Genomic DNA, 20,837 nt, shown 5'->3' on the forward strand with positions numbered 1-20,837 from the left:
CCTCCACACTGTGTCCTTTAGCCACTATATGGTCTCCTCATGCTGCTGCCAACTCCAGGCTGTGTCATTCAGCTACTATATGGTCTCCTCATGCTGCTGCCAACTCCAGGCTAAGTCATTCAGCCACTATATGGTCTCCTCATGCTGCCGCAAACTCCAGGCTGTGTCATTGAGCCCCTTTGTGTTCTCCTAATGCTGCTGCCACCTCCATGCTGTGTCATTCAGACACTATATGGTTTCCTCATGCTGCCGCCAACTTCAGGCTGTGTCATTCAGCCACTATATGTTCTCTTCATGCTGCCGACACCTCCACACTGTCTCATTCAGCCACTATATGGTCTCCTCATGCTGTCGCCACCTCCACACTGTGTCATTCAGCCACTATATATTCTCCTCATGCTTCTGCCAACTCCAGGATGTGTCATTCAGCCACTATACGTTCTCCTCATGCTGCCGCAAACTCCAGGCTGTGTCATTCAGCCACTGTGTGCTCTCTTCATGCAGCCACCACCTCCACACTGTGTCATTGTGCCACTATATGTTCTCCTCATGCTGCTGCAAACTCCAGGCTGTGTCAGTCAGCCACTATATGGTCTCCTCATACTGATGCCACCTCCAGGCTCTGTCATTGTACCGCTCTGCAACAGTGATTCTAGAGGCACTGATAATCAAGGTCTGGAACAGTTGGAAGCTCGCTCGTGGCAGACCACCAGCTCGATGCTCACCAGAATGGGTACTCAAAAATTTTTAATAAATTCAAATAAAATAAAATAAAAATTACATTAAAAAAATCAATTTATTCTCTTTCATTTTGACACCATATGGTCTCCCTGCTGCCACCTCCAGATGTTCTGCGGCAGTGATTGTAATAGTGATGCCTGTAATCTGCATGTCATACTGAATAACAGTATTATTTCACTAACACAGCACACTCCCTATGCGTGTTAGGACAAGGCAAAGTGTTCTACACCCCTATTGAGGCTCTCTTCTCTGTAGGCCAGAAATAGCCGTTTTTAATAGCGATTCACCGTGAATAAATTAGGAACAAAAAACATTTTTAGCGAATTGGCTGAATCACATTTTTAAGAAATTTGCTCATCTCTACTTACGTGTGCTACTTACTAGGTCATGCAAATGTTTTACATGTCTTTTTTATGTGTCTAGCTTCTGTACCCATGCATCAGGCGCTGTTCGGATTTCCAATATAAATAAGTTCCAGATCCAAATATAGCATTAAAGTACCATGAGGTACTATGTTTATTCAGCACACCAATGACGCGTTTCGGAGGTGGCACCCTCCTTCCTCAGATTGGGTGCCATATCCACTACACTTAACAGGACTGGACTCTCCATCCCTGTTACCCTTTGAGCTTTGCAGTTCACCTCCATCTTAACTACTACCACCATACCTTGATTCAGGGGTGATAAGCATAGTTTTACTTCAGTAAGGTGAGTGGCCATCCGCCAGGCTGGTGCAATCCAGCCACTCCTTCATTCCCACCCTATTGTCCGGGGTAATACACAAGGTGCGGCCCCTCTTTTTTGTCTTTTTCTAATATATAGCTTCTGTACTTGGCTCACAAATCCCTCTATTCTGCTTCTCACTTATTCTAACATCCACTGCTCATAAAGGGGCACATGTAAGACATGCACAGAGCTTGCCCTCATTTACCATGCATTCACTTTCTCCCTGAGTCTGCTGTGCTGGGTCTCCTCATCCAATCACTGCAGACTGCACTGTAACCTCCTTCTCTCTGCAGACTCACTGCAGACTGCACTGTAACCTCCTTCTTTCAAGATTCTAATAGACAGGACAGTAGTCCACACAGAGGCCAATTTAAAGGGAATGTGTCATCAGAAAATGATATTTTGTTTAAATCAAGTTTTTAAATTACACTTATTTTTAAAGATTTTGTTTTGCAGCCTCCTCATTATTATCATGGGAGGAATTACATTAAAAGGAGGCACAGTATAAAGATAAAACAGGATCAGGGCATTCACAATGGGTATTGGTTAGAGTTTACCCTTTTCCCTTCCTAGCACAATGACCTTTGCATGGGTTACATAGCATGCCTAGAAAATTTTCCCATATAAGTAAATGAGTCAACTCCAGTGTATTCTTTTGTAACATATAGCTACATCAGAAAATAGAAAAAGATGAGAAAGAAACAACCTCATGCCTGTGGCCTTATCCTAAAAAGACACATTCCCTTTAATTGCCAATGATTTTTCCTTTTTGGACATTAGGGTATTTTTTCCACTTTACTAAACGTCCTGCACCAAGGCTGTACAAACATTCATGGAACCTCAGGTTGGGGTCCTTGTTGTCAGTGATTATATTCATTTAAAGGGGTACTCCGGGGGAAAATAAATGTTTTTTTAAATTAACTGGTTTCAGAAAGTTAGACAAATGTATAAATTATATCTATTTTAAAATCTTAATCCTTCCAGAACTTATTAGCTGCTATATGAACTAGAGAAAGTTGTGTAGTTCTTTCAGGTCTGGCCACAGTGCTCTCTGCTGCCACCTATGTCTGTGTCAGGAACTGTCCTGAGCAGAGGAAATTCCCATAGCAAATCTCTTCTGCTCTGGCATGACACGGATAGAGGTGGCAGTAGAAAGCAGTGTGGTCAGAATGGAAAGAACTACACAATTTCCTCTTGAGCATACAGCATCTGATAAGTATTGGGAGGATTAAGATTTTTAAATAGAAGTAATTTACTGTTTATCTGATTAACTTTTTTGGCACCAGTTGATTTGATTTTTTTTTTCTCCAGAGTACCCCTTTAGGCATCCTATCATGAACAGAAATTTTGACACTATGGCGGAGCTGTTGTACAAATTTAGATGTCACAACATAATGCAGTGTCACTGGAGGTACAACAGATTGGATATATGAAACTGGGGTTATGTTCCTTATAAGGCTGGCATTATGGGCCCCACAGTCTATACAACACTTCAATATTGTGGGAACTACTCTGATATTAGCACTATGACACTGGCTACTATAGAGCGGACACTGCAACAATTACTATGGTTTTGAACTGATAACTCTTTGGGAATATGTGGCTTTGCAAATCTATAGATCCCAGCAGAGAGGGAGCTAGAAGTGCTATTGAATGGCTATATTATGTTGGAAAGAGGCAATAAGTTGTTTATATCAAGTTTACATATAAAAAAAAAAAACACAATGGTTGATCAAACAAACCAAAGTCATCTTGTAGCCGAAAAAAAGGATTATTAGTTATTTTATTAGCTTATATTAGCCACACAGAAAGCTTGCATAATTTTTCCAAGGGTAATAGTTATGCAGTGTACTCACTGATGATTGCTTCAATTATAAGCACTACAGGAGCAGTGCATACTCTTACTAATACTGTACACTATTTTGCTATACAGTGGCCAACCACTTTAAGGGTAGGGTCACACATAGCACATCAGCTGCATATATAAAGCTGCGGATGTGCTACTCACCCCCCTCTAGAGTGTGCCTCCTGCTGTGCCTGTGTTGTCAGCTTGTAGCAGCAATCCGCCACTACGAGCAGACACACAGTGATCTGCGAGTTGCTGGGCACATGTGCATTGTACTTACAGACAGTGCGGTGTCTCCTCCAACTCCGGGCGGATTGCTGCTACAAGCAGACAAAGCAGACAAACGGGCACAGCAGGAGGCACACTCTAGGGGTCATCAGTAGCGCACCCGCTGCATCAAATACGCTGCGGATGTGCTTTGTGTGACTCTACCCTAAGGCTTTGAGAGCACCGGATACATACTGGTATCTATACATTAATAAAAGTCCTGCCCGTTTCCATGCAGTAATTAATGACCATGATAGCAATGTATGTGCCCATTAACAATGATAGTCTAATAGAGGTACCATTATTAGTGCCAGTCAGAGTGATGTACATAGTTCTATTGTCAAAATAATGCCAGACTCATATTAGCAATAATACTAGAACTGTACTAGTGGCTCTTCGAATGCCACTTGTTGGTGTGAACAATAAATGGAGAAAAAGGGGAGGTAGGTCTTTATCCGGTGTAGGTGGGTACCCAAGTGAGGGTAGCGTATTCCTTGCCGGTGATGGTAGCTTGGTATGCAGGCCAGCAGCATGAGGATGGAGCCCAGGGGAGAGTCCGTAGAGTAATGCAGAGGTATAGGAGAAAAAAGCTGCGATGGCGCTCCCAAGGAAATAACCCGAAGTCTTGGGTATTGGGGAAAAATAAATTAATAATTTATTCTTACAGCATAAGAAATCAAAGAAAATAATAAATATAAAGTAAGACGCGTTTCGGGAGTCACAGCTCCCTTTTTCAATTGAAGGTGGTTGCTGTATGGCAAGGTGACAGGTATACGTGTTTAAATACATGAAAAATGGCGCCAAAACCAGGTGAGCTGGTAACGTCATCTGGGGTAGATGCCAGGGCCAGGTAAGGGCCGGGCATTACAGACCTATATAATATAACATATTCAATGAAGGGGCATGAAAACCACATCAAACATGTAAAAAAGCATAGGTATAGTCTTTTACAGGAGAATTTGGATGTTCAAACTGAACCTCTAGAAATGTCCGTGGTGACAACCAATCAGGAAGCTGACGGCGTCCGTGGGACCAATCGGGAGGCAGTAGGAGGAGGCTGTCATCGCTGTGCAGGGTTGCCACTGTGGGGAATGAATGGAGACGAGCCTCTTGAAGCTGATTGGCCGCTTGCTGCGAGAGGTGAAGAGGTGGCCAATCAGGAGCGAGCCGTACTTGGCTGTGTACAGTTACGCTGTCATAGGGGAACATAGGCCGTACGAGGATGTAGTCCAAAGATAGTGGGCAGGATGTTGATTGGCTGTCCATGATATTAGATGAGCCAATCAGAGGGGGGACGTATAAGTCCGGGTTGCAAGTCCTTGTCGCTGGTGGCGGTAGAAAAAAGTTCAAAAGTGTCAGCCAATCACTGCTGGACCCATCCGGGTGGCGGCCAATCAGAATGAAGACGTGTATATCCTCTATGGGTGATTCCTAGAAGCATCGGCGGCAAATCTATTTTGAAGAATACGACCAATAGCTGCTGGGCAGGTCCCGCCGGCGACCAATCACGAAGAGGGATGTGTTGTAGTGCTGTCAGGATGCCGGTGTCAGACTTTATCATCATCCGGACGGGCTGTCATCTAATCTGGAGGTCATCAAAGTCAGGAACACATTCGGAACTTGTCATGGAGGAGCTGTAAACCGGTAAGGGAGTAAAGAGGTAGAAGGGGAGGGGAGAGACAGGTGGTTTTGGCGGCGGCTTGCTGTCAGCTTGTCCCGCAGTGAGGAGGCATCTGGTGCGGCTGTCATGAAGTCATTGGGACCTTGTGCTGCCTTAAGCTGGCATCAGTGGGTGGACTCGGGGTGTGGATTACGTGATGTTTTCGATGTATTCATTCAGACCCGAGGGGGTCAAGGTTTTGAGGGTGAAGATCCAGAAGTTTTAACGTTTCCTCAGTACTGCGAAGCGGTGGGCCGTGTCAGCAGAGATGTGTTCAATGGGTGTGATGGTGTGACACCTGAAGTCGCTGCTGTGCTTTTCTGTTGCATGCCTGGAGACACTATGGAGTTGGTACCCCTTGGTGACATTAGATCTGTGCTTGTTAATGCGCTGATTCATGATGGATGGTACGTCTGACGTACTGGAGACCACAGGGCACTCGATGAGGTGGATCACGTAGGAGGTGCTGCAGTTGACTAAACTCTTGATGGGGTAAGTGATGTTGGTGATCCTGCAGGCGAACTTGGTGCATTTGTTCGCAATGTTGCTGCAGCATTTGCAAAGGGGTTTGCTGCACTTGCATGAACCGGTGACAAGTGGGGTGTCCAGAAGGGTAGTTTGTTTATTTGGTGCTTTGAGTTTACTGGGTGCCAGCATATTTTTGAGAGACCTGTTCTTTCTGAAAGTGATATTAGGTCTGGGGGGCAGAATGTCTTTAAGGAATGGGTCCAGCAGGAGAGTCTTCCTGTGGGCTGCGATGATCTTCTTGATGCTTTTGTGGTCATCATTGTAGGTAGTGATGAAGTTGAAGGAGTGGGTATGCTCAGGTAGGTCATTGTTGGTGATCTTAGGTTTCAAGCACTCTTTCTGTGAGAATTTGCTAGCCTTGAGTTTGCCCTGGTTGATGAGTGAGGTGGGATAGCCTTTGGATTTGAAGCGCTGGTCCAGGATTCTACTTTGGTCCACAAAGTCTGAGGTTTTGGTGCAGTTTCTTCTGATTCTTTTGTTCTGAGTCCACTTTTTAAAGTGGCAGCTGTCATAGTTGAGGTAGCTGTTCCCATCCACTGACTTGAAGTAGTTCCTAGTCTGCACCTGGTTGTCCTCGGTGTGGTAGACAATGACATCCAGGTATTCAATGGAGTCCCACGAGTGGTTAGAGGTGAATTGGATGTTCCAGGAGTTTTCATTTAGGGACGTGAGGAAGTTGTTGACATTTTCCTTAGAGCTATCCCAGATGATGAAGATGTCATCTATGTATCTTTTGTACAGTATGCAGTGTTTGAACAGCTCATGTCTGTACAGTACAGTCTTTTCGAAGTGTCCCATGAAGAGGTTAGCGAGACTAGGTGCGAATCGGCTCCCCATCGCTGTGCCACAGCACTGGTGGTAAATGTTGCAGTTGAACTGGAACGTATTGTTCTGCAGGATGAAGAGGATGCTGTCCATGATGAATTGGCGCTGGAGTTGTGGCATGGTGGGATCACTTTGAAGAAAGTGGGATACTGAAGCAATTCCCAGGTGGTGGTCAATGATAGTGTACAGTGAGGTAATGTTCATAGTCAAAAGGCTGTAGTGACTTTCCCACTTTCTTCAAAGTGATCCCACCATGCCACCACTCCAGCACCAATTCATCTTGGACAGCATCCTCTTCATCCTGCAGAACAATACGTACTAGTTCAATGGCAGCATTTACCACAAGTGCTGTGGCACAGCGATGTGGAGCCAATTCGCACCTAGTCTCGCTAACCTCTTCATGGGACACTTTGAAGAGACTGTACTGTACAGACATGAATTGTTCAAACACTGCATACTGTACAAAAGATACATAAATGACATCTTCATCATCTGGGACAGCTCTAAGGAAAATTTCAAAAACCTCCTCACGTCCCTAAATGAAAACTCCTGGAACATCCAATTCACCTCTAACCACTCAGGGGACATTGAATACCTGGATGTCATTGTCTACCACACCGAGGACAACCAGGTCCAGACTAAGACCTACTTCAAGTCAGTGGATGGGAACAGCTACCTCAACTATGACAGCTGCCAGACCCCCTCGGGTCTGAATGAATACATCGAAAACGTCACGCAATCCACACCCCCAGTCCACCCACTGATGCCAGCTTAAGGCAGCACAAGGTCCCGATGACATCATGACAGCCGCACCAGATGCCTCCTCTCTGCAGGACAAGCTGACAGCAAGCCGCCAAAACCACCTGTCTCTCCCCTCCCCTTCTACCTCTTTACTCCCTTACCGGTTTACAGCTCCTCCATGACAAGTTCCGAGTGTGTTCCGGACTTCGATGAACTCCAGATTAGATGACAGCCCGCCCGAACGATGATAAAGTCTGACTCCGTCATCCTGACAGCACTACAACACATCCCTCTTCGTGATTGGTCGCCGCCGGGACCTCCCCAGCAGCTATTGGTCGTATTCTTCAAAATGGATTTGCCGCCGATGCCTCTAGGAATCACCCATAGATGATCTACACGTCTTCATTCTGATTGGCTGCCACCCGGACCGGTCCAGCAGCGATTGGCTGACACTTTTGAACTTTTTTATACCGCCACCAGCGACAAGGACTTGCAACCCGGACTTATACGTCCCCCCTCTGATTGGCTCATCTAATATCACGGACAGCCAATCAACATCCCGCCCACTATCTTTGGACTACATCCTCGTACGGCCTATGTTCCCCTATGACAGCGTAACTGTACACAGCCAAGTACGGCTCGCTCCTGATTGGCCACCTCTTCACCTCTCGCAGCAAGCGGCCAATCAGCTTCAAGAGGCTCGTCTCCAATCAATCCATACAGCGGCAACCCTGCACAGCGATGACAGCCTCCTCCTACTGCCTCCTGATTGGTCCCACGGACGCCGGCAGCTGATTGGTCGCCACCACGGACATCTCTCGCGGTTCAGTTTGAACATCCAAATACTCCTGTAAAAGACTATATCTATGCTTTTTTAAATGTTTGACGTGGTTTTCATGCCCCTTCATTGAATATGTTATATTATATAGGTCTGTATTGCCTGGCCCTTACCAGGCCCTAGCATCTACCCCACAGGACGTCACCAGCTCATCTGGTTTTGATGTCATTTTTCATGTATTTAAACACGTATACCTGTCACCTTGCCATACAGCAACCACCTTCAATTGAAAAAGGGAGCTGTGACTCCGAAAAGCGTCTTGCTTTTTATTTATTATTTTCTTTGATTTCTTATGCTGTAAGAATAAATTATTAATTTATTTTTCACCAATACCCACGACTTCGGGTTATTTCCCTGGGAGCGCCATCACAGCTTTTTTCTCCTATACCTCTGCACTTGTTGGTGTGAGTCACACTAATAGTCATTGTAACCCACATAATAATTTCCAGAACTCACCTGCTGAACAATCCAGCTCTGCTTTTATACATGTACATGATGTGAACAGCTAACAAAGATGCATGCTGTTAGGAAAATCATCTTTGTTTATGTACAACAGTTTTTTGGTGTCAAAAAGTCTCCGGTCTTTGTGCAAGCCTCATTTTACAACTTTTTAAAAATTAACCATGTGCTCGGAAATTGGCAAGAGCTTAGGATGCTTTCGCATCTGTTGGTTTTACAAATACTAGCTCCTGCAAGCAGACATTCATTTAAACTGAAATCTATGCCATCTATAGAGGAAGCCACCAATGTGTCACATTTACTAAGAACCGTTAACCTTCTAATCTGGCAAATTAAAGGGGGTACTAGCTGGAAAACTTTTTTTTTTAAAATCAAATCAACTGGTGCCAGAAAGTTAAACAGATTTGTAAATTACTTTTATTAAAAAATCTTAAGCCTTTCAGTACTTATCAGCTGCTCTATACTATAGAGGAAGTTATTTTCTTTTTGAATTTCCTTTCTGTCTGACCACAGTGCTTTCTGCTGACACCTCTGTCCAATTTAGGAGCAAATCCCCATAGCAAACCTCTCCTGCTCTGGACAGTTCCTGACATGGAAAGAGGTGTCAGCAGAGAGCACTGTGGTCAGACAGAAAGGAAATTCTAAAAGAAAATAACTTCCTCTGTAGTATACAGCAGCTGATAAGTACTGGAAGGATTAAGATTTTTTAATAAAAGTAATTTACAAATATGTTTAACTTTCTAGCACAGTTTATATATTTTTTTTCCAGCGGAGTACCCCTATAAACACCAGCAAGTGTTTACTTAAAGGGGTGATGCAACATAAGGTGATTTCAGTACTTACTTGCCAGACAGTAACGGACATGCTTAGGAAGGATCTGTGCTTGTCTTGGGGCTAAGTGTAGTGAGTCCCCCGTTATGCTGCTGCTTTCTTTTTGCGAAATATGTATTTCCTGATGGCATTCCCTCTCTCCAACTACAAGTCCCAGGATTCCCTGTTTGTAAGTGTGAGGTCACTATTCTCCCTCCCACATATCAACAACCCCACCCATTGCAGCACAGCTAAGCACCCTTCCATGTGTGCTGTGCTGGAAACTAAAATTTCCTGCAGCCCTGTGGAGAATGTTTCTCCACCCATTAAAGCAGAGATAGGCTCCCTTTTAACACCTGACTAGTGATGTTATGTCTCGAGCCGCTTGCAACCTGATTGTATACCTTGTCAATTGTAGGCATGTATCAGTACAGGGACAGCTGCCTGTATATCGTTGATTTCAACTGGTTTATGTGATACTGTTGGAATAAACTTTGAAGATTGACTTTTTGTACAATTAGAAGACTGACACAGGCATAACCAAACATGCAAAAAAATACAAAATGAAGAAGTCCATACAACTTTTATTTAAACCTATTATTTTACAGTTCTATTAAAATTTAAATATGAAAAGGCCCCAAGTCATTACATAAGTTACATGGTTAACACACTTTTATGTTTCTAGAATTATTTTTATGTTCTTAAACCCTCTGGTTCCTTTGATTGCAATCATTCCATACCCTCACATGCCGCTGTGCCCAGCAGAATATTAATAACATGTTCAAATGATTGAACACTAAGCAAAGAAACAAAATGTAATGATTTTTAACAAAACAACATGTTTTTTTTTTCTGTGGTCCTTTATATACTAATCTTTGCCTACCAATTATTCTTCATTGATGATCACCTTAGGGAGTTCGGTGGGTATTTCACTGATCCACCTTTACAAAAAGAAGTGGAAAAAATGTGTTATTCAGATAATTACACATATAAACCACAGAACAATTCAAAAGAAAAAGAAGCAATTCATCATACTAATCCGCTTCTTTAACAATGGCACATTTTACATTGTTTTCAACAAATTTTGGTGCATTCTGTTATTGTAAATATGTTTCAAAAAATGTTTAAATAGTTATATTTATGTGATTCAATTGGGAAATGTCTAATCACAGATAATCCTCCTTCTGCCAAAGGTGCTTACTATATAAATGGATTGTGTCAAATTGACAACTTCTTTCCAATTGTAGCTTTAGGACATATGGAAAGAGGTTGTGATATAATTAAAACAAATGTTTTTTGTTATTGTGAGCCTATGTGCACACACAGATTTTTTGCCAATTTTGTGGACCATAAAATGGCAATTTTCAGTCTGAACCAATGAATGCAATTTTCCCATTGAGTTCTATTGAACAGGATAACCACCCTTTGTTTATATACATATTCATTTTAAGACTTAAATTGTTACTCTGTAAAATTGTTGACTCCTTTTTTTTACCATTAATGGCCCAAAATACAACACTTTTTAACCTTCTGGGCATGTATTTAATTGGGCACTGTAAGATCCAAAACTTTTTATATGTTGTTACTGATGAAAATGAAAGATCTTTTGTAATACGTTAATTTAAAAAATGTTGAATATTTAATAAAGAAAACGGCTCCTGAAAATCTCACCACTAGTGGCCCCATACCTACTGGGACACTAACCAGTCCTGCAGCAACCTCAGGTTTGTCCATGAGTTATGGACAAGAGATGACTCATGGACAAGACTGCAAACACCCCCCTTCCCCTGAGAGGATTTCTTACCCTGTGAGCCAATGAAAAGAGGTATTTATATAAAAAAAAATATATATAGGTGATAGCAGAATAAAAATTAGATGTACATGGTAAGGATTAGGTACTGAGTAACATTTTCTTTCTTTTTTTTTTTTTTTTTTGTGGCATCTGGCAGGTATGCTTTAAAGACATATTTTGGGTTATAACTCTCGTTACTGCCCAAAAATGGATGCAAATATGAATACCAGTTATTGGGGAAAATATTCCAAGTGCAAACTATGGCTGGAAATACACCTAGAATTTTAGCCTTTTTTTTTTTGTTAAAAACAAATGAAAACAGTGTTTTGAGATGGAAAATGAAGCTTCATTCTCCATCAATGGCTCAGCGTCATTCTATGGAAGCTTTGTTCTAAAATCCATAAGAGAAAATGACGATTATAATGCCTGTGCCCATACCTGAGTGTCATGCTCTGAATTCTACTGCAAAGGAGTTTCCTATTTGTGAAATGTTTAGACTTCCAGAATAGTGTATATTTCAACTTTGTGCTTGGATCAAAGGCCAGAGCATCAATTACACCAACATAGCTTAAAAGTTCAGATGAATAGGCAATTTACAGGGCTTTAAGCCCCTCATCCCTTCCTGAGATCTTGAGAATAGAAATCCCAATCTCCCATCAGAATCGTGTGGCAGGATGACCATGCGCATTGCAGCTCTATTCATTCTCTATAGGAGCTTTGCAAATAGGTGAACGCTGTAGCCGGCTATCTTTGGCAGCTCATATAGAGAAAGAATGAATTGGCAAAGTGCATGTGTGTCCTACTGCTTTTGACAGGAAACTCAGCTTCCTATTCTTGAGATCTGACTGCTAGGATCTGTTACTTATCCCTGTCCTGGGGATAGGGGGTAACTTGTAATCTTGGGACAACCCTGTTAAGTCTGTAAAAGTAAACTTGCCAAATGATGATATTGAATCCAATGAGCTTTAGTCAGCTATTATGGCTTAGATTTATCTGTCTGGATTTATCCATAATAACCAATCCCAGTTCAGCTTTTATATCGTAACAAGCTCTGGTAAAGTGACCCCTGACCTGTGATTGGTTGCTATGGGTAAATCGCTCCAGTTTTTGTCTCAGATTAATAAATCTGGGCCTAAGAGTTAATATCTGGATGCATAATTATTATTCTAGGGATGTATTTATATGCATGCTATCAATAACAGTATATTTTCTAGAGTTGGCAAATTCTAAAATAGAAACTTGTTAAAACGTAAAAAGATTTCTTTCAGATCAATATGCACTTCTAGTTCTACATTTCTTTTTTGCAATCATATATTTAATTAAAGTTGGATATAGAATTACATTTAGTAATGCATGTTGTAAATGCAAATTCAATGAGAGATACTCAAAGAAAATTATTCTCTTACAGAAGTGCACTTTCATTTCTTTTTCATTATTGTGCTAGATCTTGTGGGTAACTTCCATCAACATTTTGATAATAGTCAAGAAAATGTCTAATATTAAAAACATATGCTCAAAGAAGCAGTATCTTAAATATGAGGGCAAATAAAACAAAATCTGATGACTGAGCATTGTGATGCAAATTGAAACAAAAAAAAATGAAGTAATGCTTAGATAATAATTAATACAATTTTCTAGAGTTTCCTTTTTTCAAGGGTCCCAGAGAAAGAAGAAGTGGGAAGAAGTTAATAATTTTAAAGTGAATGCCCACTTTTTGGGTAGGCATTCCTGCCTGTACAAGGTGGTTGTAGAGAAATCCGACAAAAACTTTTTCCTACCAATTCTACGTTCAATGACTGAATAAGAGCATTCACTGCTAGAAATGTATCAGTCTTAGGAACAAAAAAAATTGATATCCGTAAACATTTTCATTAGAGATGAGCGAATTTCTGAAAAAATTTCCAAATTTTTTCGAATTTTCCAAAATTTTTGGTCCGGACCGAATTTATTTGCGGCAAATCGCCATTAAAAATGGCTATTTCTGGCTTACAGAGAGGTTTAATAGGGTGTAGAACACTTTTCCTTGTCCTAACAGGCATAGGGAGTGTGCTGTGTTAGTGAAATAATACTGTTATTCAGTATAACATGCAGATTACAGGCATTGCTATTAGAATCACTGCCACACAGCAGATTTTTTATGTAATTTTTATTTAATTTAAATTTATTGAAATTTTTTGATTACCTATTCTGGTGAGCATCGAGCTGGCAGTCCTCCACCAGGTGAGATACCACCTGTTCCAACCCTTGCCTCCCAGCTCCCCCCTGACTGTGAAAGTGTGAATATTTCATTTAATCAGTTATGGTTCATTGTTACCCTCCAAACTATTTCATTGGAGTCTTGTGATAATTCCGCAGATAATATAACGTCGACGACCATAGGGCCTCAGTCTTGAAAAGATTACATCAAATTTTTTTAATTTAAATGTAAGATTTATATTAGATTCCCAAGTTTAATGTCCCGGTGTTTACTTTGAACTAATACTGTACGACAACAAAACCCAATCTAACAAGGAGTCACATGGCAGCACAATGACAGAGCCTAGAGGTGGCAGCAACATGAGTAGACAAAAGGGCTTCACAATGCCTAAGATTAAAAGATGCATTTTCAAATTTAAATTGAAGATTTATGGCAGCTAGTGCTACCTTAAATTTTTTAAGGTAATGTTCCAGGCCCAGCAGTATCAGTAAACCATATGATGGCTGAATGACACAGCCTGGAGCTGGCGGCAGCATGAGGAGACCATATAGTGGTTGAATGATAAAGCCTGGAGGTGGCAGAAGCAGGAAGAGACCATATAGTGGCTGAATGGCAGAGCCTGGAGTTGGCGGCAGCATGAGTAGAACATATAGTGGCTGAATGGCACAGCCTGGAGTTGGCGGCAGGATGGGTAGAACATATAGTGGCTGAATGACACAGCCTGGAGGTGGCGGAAGCATGAGGAGACCACATAGTTGCTGATTGGTACATGACAGAACCCGGTGACTAAGGTATTTGAAAAAAGGTCTGATGCGGAGGAATGTTTGTATCTGGGCAGCAGCGCCTTAATCTGTTTGGCACTATCCATATTTGTGAAGTGTTGGTGTGGCACCATGGTAAATCTACTCTGATGCATCAGGCATTGGTGAGTGAAAATCCTGCCTGATCCATGCCTGATTAATCTTGGCAAAGATCAGTCTATCCACATTTTTCGTGGACACACGAGTTCTACTTGGGGTGACTATGGGACACGGTGGAGGATGATTAGGCGGAGTCGGCCACTGTCACAGGACCAACGGCCTGAGTACATAGAGGCAGAAGCGTTGTGACCTGTCCAATTTGCTGTGGTGGCTGTGCAGGAACCACATCTACCCAGTGGGCCGTAAAGGACATGTTTTGTCCCTGACCATAGTTACAGCTCCACATGATTGTGCAGCCGTGCACTTTGGTACACTTTTGTAGAGTGGGGTGGTGGGTGTTAATACCAGTACCCGGTGACGTAGGTGGGTGAAAGAAGGAGAATTTGGCATCAGAAGTGTGGCATCAGGCATGTGGCAGTGGGTGTAAGGAGTGAAAACCACTGTGATCTATCCTTAACTGCAGGTACTACTACTACTCCCAACATGGAGCCTCCTCTGCTCCATGCTGGGAGCTGTAGTACCTGCAGGGCTGCCATCTGAAATTTTTGGGCCCCTTACACAGCTTGTAGTCTAACCCCCCCCCCCTCCTCCTCCTCATTGCGGCACATGCTGGATTTTATCTTAGTATCGGGCTTAGAAACATAAAATAATATTGCCACTCCATATTAGTTCTGCAGTGACTAAATAAAACCACCATACTGTAAGGAAATAAAAGCCACTATACACAGACCAGTATCACTAATAACACCACAATACAAGGGACATATAATTCCGCCACACCATGACCACTACCATTACCACTGACTAACACTGCTATATTGTTATTGAATAAATACCATTACACAAAAGATCAATAACCCCTATATAGGAGTAGATTTGAGCTGTACACAGGTGCTGCAGACCATATGAGTCATTATAGTTACATATTCACAGGAGCATTGAGTCATTATAGTTACATATTCACAGGAGCATCTTCTCTGATCAGAATTGTTCACTTGTGTCTTTCTTCTCCATTTGTCCTGGGTCATCATGAAGATTTCTCCTGATCACAACTCATCTTCACCGAATCTGCCAGACAAACATTTTAGGCTTCTTGCTACAGCAAAATCCTCAACTCTATACAAACCCCCATATGTATTACACTGCCCCATACAGTATTAAATCCCTCTGTACAGCTGTATAGTATTAGGCCCCAACATTGTCCCTATAGATTAGGAGGCCCAAACATTGCCCCCTTACGTTATTATGCCAGAAACATTACCCCATAGTATATTATGACCCTCACATTGCCCCATAGTATATTATGCCCCTTACATTGCACCCATTGTACAGGGTGGGCCATTTATACGGATATACCTTAATAAAATGGGAATGGTTGGTGGTATTTACTTCCTGTTTGTGGCACATTAGTATATCCATGGTGGCCATTTTGAAATCAGCCATTTTGAATCCAACTTTTGTTTTTTTTCAATAGGAAGAGGGTCATGTGACACATCAAATTTATTGGGAATTTCACAAGAAAAACAATGATGTGCTTGGTTTTAACGTAACTTTATTCTTTCATGAGTTATTTACAAGTTTCTGACCACTAATAAAATGTGTTCAATGTGCTGCCCATTGTGTTGGATTGTCAATGCAACCCTCTTTTCCCACTCTTCACACACTGATAGCAACACCGCAGGAGAAATGCTAGCACAGGCTTCCAGTATCCGTAGTTTCAGGGGCTGCACATCTCGTATCTTCACAGCATAGACAATTGCCTTCAGATGACCCCAAAGATAAAAGTGTAAGGGGGTCAGATCGGGAGATCTTGGGGGCCATTCAACTGGCCCACGACAACAAATCCACTTTCCAGGAAACTGTTCATCTAGGAATGCTCGGACCTGACACCCATAATGTGGTGGTGCACCATCTTGCTGGAAAAGCTCGGGGAACGTGCCAGCTTCATTGCATAAAGAGGGAAACACATAATTGTGTAGCAATTTCTCATATCCAGTGGCCTTGAGGTTTCCATTGATGAAGAATGGCCCCACTATCTTTGTACCCCATATACCACACCATACCATCAATTTGTTATGTTCCAACATTCTTGGAGGGATCTATCCAATGTGGGTTAGTGTCAGACCAATAGTGGTGGTTTTGTTTGTTAACTTCACCATTCACATAAAAGTTTGCCTCATCACTGAACAAAATCTTCTACGTAAACTGAGGGTCCTGTTCCAATTTTTGTTTTGCCCATTCTGCAGCACCTGAAACTACGGATACTGGAAGCCTGTGCTAGCATTTCTCCTGAGGTGTTGCTATGAGTGTGTGAAAAGTGGGAGAAGAGGGTTGCATTGACAATCCAACACAATGGGCAGCACATTGAACACATTTTATAAGTGGTCAGAAACTTGTAAATAACTCATGAAAGAATAAAGTTACATTAAAACCAAGCACATTATTGTTTTTCTTGGGAAATTCCCAATAAGTTTGATGTGTCACATGACCCTCTTCCTATTGAAAAAACAAAAGTTGGATTCAAAATGGCCGACTTCAAAATGGCCGCCATGGTCACCACCCATCTGGAAAAGTTTCCCCCCTCACGTATACTAATGTGCCACAAGCAGGAAGTTAATATCCCCATCCCATTTTATTAAGGTGTATCCATATAAATGGCCCACCCTGTATATTATGCCCCTCAGTTTTCCCCCATTGTATATAACCCCCCTCTTATTGCTCCCAATTGTATATTATCCCTCTAATTTTTTCCCCATTGTATATTATGCTGCTCATATTGCTCATCTTTCTATATTACCCCTAATATTGCTCCCCTTTCTATATTACCCCCTCATATTGCTCCCCTTTCTATATTATCCCCCTCATATTGCTCCCTTTTCTATATTATTCCCCTATGTTGCACCCCTTTCTATATTACCTCCTCATATTACTCCCCTTTTTATACTATCCCCCTCATATTAGTCCCCTTTCTATATTATCCCCCTATGTTTCTCTCCTTTCCATATTACCCCCTCATATTACTCCCCTTTTTATATTATCCTTATGCTCTTCTGAGTGTTGCTGTGTAAGAGGGGGCGTGAAAGAGGAGGGGGCGTGAAAGAGGAGGGGGCGTGAAAGAGGAGTTTCAAAAACTGTGATTATCTGTTGTGCGGAGTGAATCTGTGGAGTGGGTGCGACTGCCTATAGTCCACATTCATATTTTGGGGGGAGGAGGAGTAGATTGGACAAATCTAGGTGTATAAATCTTAGCTTGGGACTCTTATTGAGAGCTTGCTCTTCTGAGTGTTGCTGTGTAAGAGGGGGCGTGAAAGAGGAGTTTAAAAAACAGGAGTTTGAAAGCAGGAGGTTGAGATCGCTGTGAGTGTTAATTTCTGAACCCACAAGGTGTACAAAAAATTTTAAGTGTAATTTTGACTGTCTGTTTTTGCCTATACATTTGTGAAATCCCCATAACTAGATGGCCTCCATGTTGGAAAATGCAGTCCAATGTACATCCTGTTCAATGTATGCAATCCTTGAACAACAGTTTGAGGGTGCATATTGTTGTGCGAGATGTGTGCTAGTTATCCGTTTGGAAGCCCAGATCCTGCATCTAGAGGGGCGACTGGCAACAATGAGAAGCATTAACAACAGGGAGGGGAGTCTCCTGCTCACTGAGCAGGCACGCTCGGGAATAGAGGTGGGGGAGGACAGTGGGACGGAGTTGCAGGACAGTCAGGCAGTTAGCTGGGTTACAGTTAGAAAGCGGGGTAGGGGAAAAAGTGTCAGGGAGGCTAGTCCTGAACTGGCACACCCCAACAAGTTTGCCCGCTTGGCAGATGAGGGGAATGCCATTACAGAGCTAGCAGAACTGCAGCAGGATACTGCCTCTGACCGCCAGGGGGGTGTCTGTTCCAGTAAGGAGGGAGGGAGGAGTACAGGGCAGGCCAGACAGGTACTAGTGATGGGGGACTCAATTATTAGGGGGACAGACAGGGCAATCTGTCACAAAGACCGGGATCGCCGAACAGTGTGTTGTCTGCCTGGCGCACGAGTTCGGCACATCGCAGATCGAGTTGACAGGTTGCTGGGTGGGGCTGGAGAGGACCAAGCAGTCATGGTACATATTGGCACCAATGACAAAGTAAGAGGTAGGTGGAGTGTCCTTAAAAATGATTTCAGGGACTTAGGCCGCAAGCTTAAGGCAAGGACCTCCAAGGTAGTATTTTCTGAAATACTACCAGTACCACGAACCACACCAGAGAGGCAGCGGGAGACAGGGAGGTAAACAAGTGTCTCAGAAGCTGGTGTAGGAAGGAAGGGTTTGGGTTCATGGAGAACTGGGCTGACTTCGCTGTCGGTTACCGGCTCTACCGTAGGGACGGGCTGCACCTCAATGGGGAGGGTGCAGCTGTGCTTGGGGAGAAGATGGCTAGAAGGGTGGAGGAGTGTTTAAACTAGGGACTTGGGGGGAGGGAACCTACAGCAAAGAGGGGGAAGACAGTGTAGATAGAGAGGGGGGACTTAATAATGTACCTGGGGGTGGAGCGGAGGGAGGGGTTAGAATAGTTAATAGGAATAGGCTTCATAGGAAAATAAAACTTACACCCTTGAATCCCATTAACCCCAATAACATAAAGGATGGAAATGTAAAGTGTATGTTCACAAATGCCAGAAGCCTAGCAAATAAAATTGGGGAGCTTGAGGCCTTGATACTGGAAGAACATATTGATATTGTTGGGGTCACTGAGACATGGCTGGACTCCTCGCATGACTGGGCTGTCAATCTGCAGGGTTTACATTGTTTCGCAAGGATAGAATGAACAGGAAAGGTGGTGGAGTCTGTCTGTATGTAAGAAGTGGTATGAAAGCCATAGTGTGTGATGATTCTGAGGATGTGGAATCACTGCAAGTAGAATTACAAAAGGAGGGAAATACTGAAAAAACAATACTTGGTGTAATCTACAGACCCCCTAATATCACTGAAGAGATAGAAGGTTGGCTTTTCGGGGCGTGGCTTGGCACGCTGGAGACAGGCAGCAGTGTGTGAGAGCTCCGGGCCGGGCCGAATCTTAACAGGCTAAAATCGGGCTATGGGAGGCAGATCCAGAGCCAGAAAAGCACACCCGGCTCCCTCACACCGCAGTGCTCCTACTGGCCGAATACCGGCTTATTTTGTACCGGTACCGCCGACCGCGGCCCTGACAGTGCAAGGACCGCGGCCATTACGGGAGAAACCTCCGGCTCCTCCAAGCTCCTGCCCAACGGCAATTGAACTCCCCGCAGTGAGTAGGGGATTGACAAGATCATCTCCACAGTTACCTGCAACCGGAGGTCGTCACCCCGAGACCCACACCGGATCCCCAGCGGCGCTGAATAGGGTGCGCACGCGAGACCTGCCAGCTCCGGAGCGTACAGGACTCCACAGACAGCAGGAGGAGGCCTTCCCTGAGCCCCGACCATCGGGTGAGTGGACCGTCCTACCCATGCAACAGCCGCAGATGACGGCCCTAACAAATGATAGGGGGGCCCAGAAGATGGACACCCAGACCCCTGTTGATGCTGCGGCACCCCCCTATGTCACAATGGAGGCCATATCACCTCTTCCCCCAGCTGAGACACGGCTAAACCACCATCCTGCTGCCTTGGAGACAGATTCAGATCCCGGACCTGCACTTAACCCTTCCTCTCCCAGTATTGCAGGAGCTTGTTCTGCACCATCTCTCTCAACATCCCCTGCAGTAATTGATAAGACTGTGACTGTCCACATGGCCCCTGTACCAGGCCCACCAGCGCAAGTGGTCACTGACTGGGCAGCGGAAATGGACTCTGATGATCCTAAGTCTGCTCAGAGCTCACAGGACTCCTCGGAGGGTAGTGATTCGCCTGGTTTCTGGGAAGATAGTCCCCCTGCTAAGAAGAAGCTCTTTAAGACACCACTGAAGTACCCTGCTCACCGGGACCCTGATACTCTAAGATCGTCCTCGGATGATTTACAGAAACGTACTAGATCTGAGAAGCGTCACTCCTCTACACACAAACCGAGAATCGCTCCTGTGGGACCTCAAGAACCTGTGCGAATGTCCCCAGAGCCTATCCTGCCATCTCCTGAAATAGCGGCTAATACCTTGAAAAGCTTTCCTGAATTGCAAGCTCTATTGGCTTTTTTACCTTCCAAGAACGATCTACTCTCTATGGCGTCTGACTTAAAATCGGCGTGGCAACAAGACCTCCAGCCGGTCAAGACCGATGTCTCTGAATTGCAGACCAAAGTGAAGGAACTTGAGATCTTCCGCTCCACAGTATCTTCTCAAGTCCAAGCCCTACAGCAAGCCACAAAGTCGCTCTCTGACCAACAGGCTGCTACCATTGAACACCTGGACGATATAGATAACCGAAACAGAAGAAACAATATTAGAATCAAGGGACTAACGGAAACTGTCCCCCCTCAGGAGATTTCTCATTGCTTACAGAAACTCTTTAACCAAATACTTCAAAAACCACCTGA

General features: G+C 43.5%; 1 protein-coding gene across 1 annotated transcript in view; it reads right to left on the reverse strand.

Annotated features, from left to right (window-relative positions):
- Positions 1-10,049: 10,049 nt before the first annotated feature.
- Positions 10,050-20,837, reverse strand: part of LOC130362620 (proton-coupled folate transporter-like) — a 752,995-nt gene continuing 742,207 nt past the window's right edge. The window contains exon 8 of the mRNA XM_056567415.1: positions 10,050-10,382. Coding sequence (XP_056423390.1) covers positions 10,328-10,382 — 55 coding nt within the window. The 3' untranslated portion in view covers positions 10,050-10,327. The remainder of the gene's footprint in view (positions 10,383-20,837) is intronic.

This window comes from Hyla sarda, chromosome 3 (genome assembly GCF_029499605.1).
Source record: "Hyla sarda isolate aHylSar1 chromosome 3, aHylSar1.hap1, whole genome shotgun sequence".
Taxonomy (NCBI): Eukaryota; Metazoa; Chordata; class Amphibia; order Anura; family Hylidae; genus Hyla; species Hyla sarda.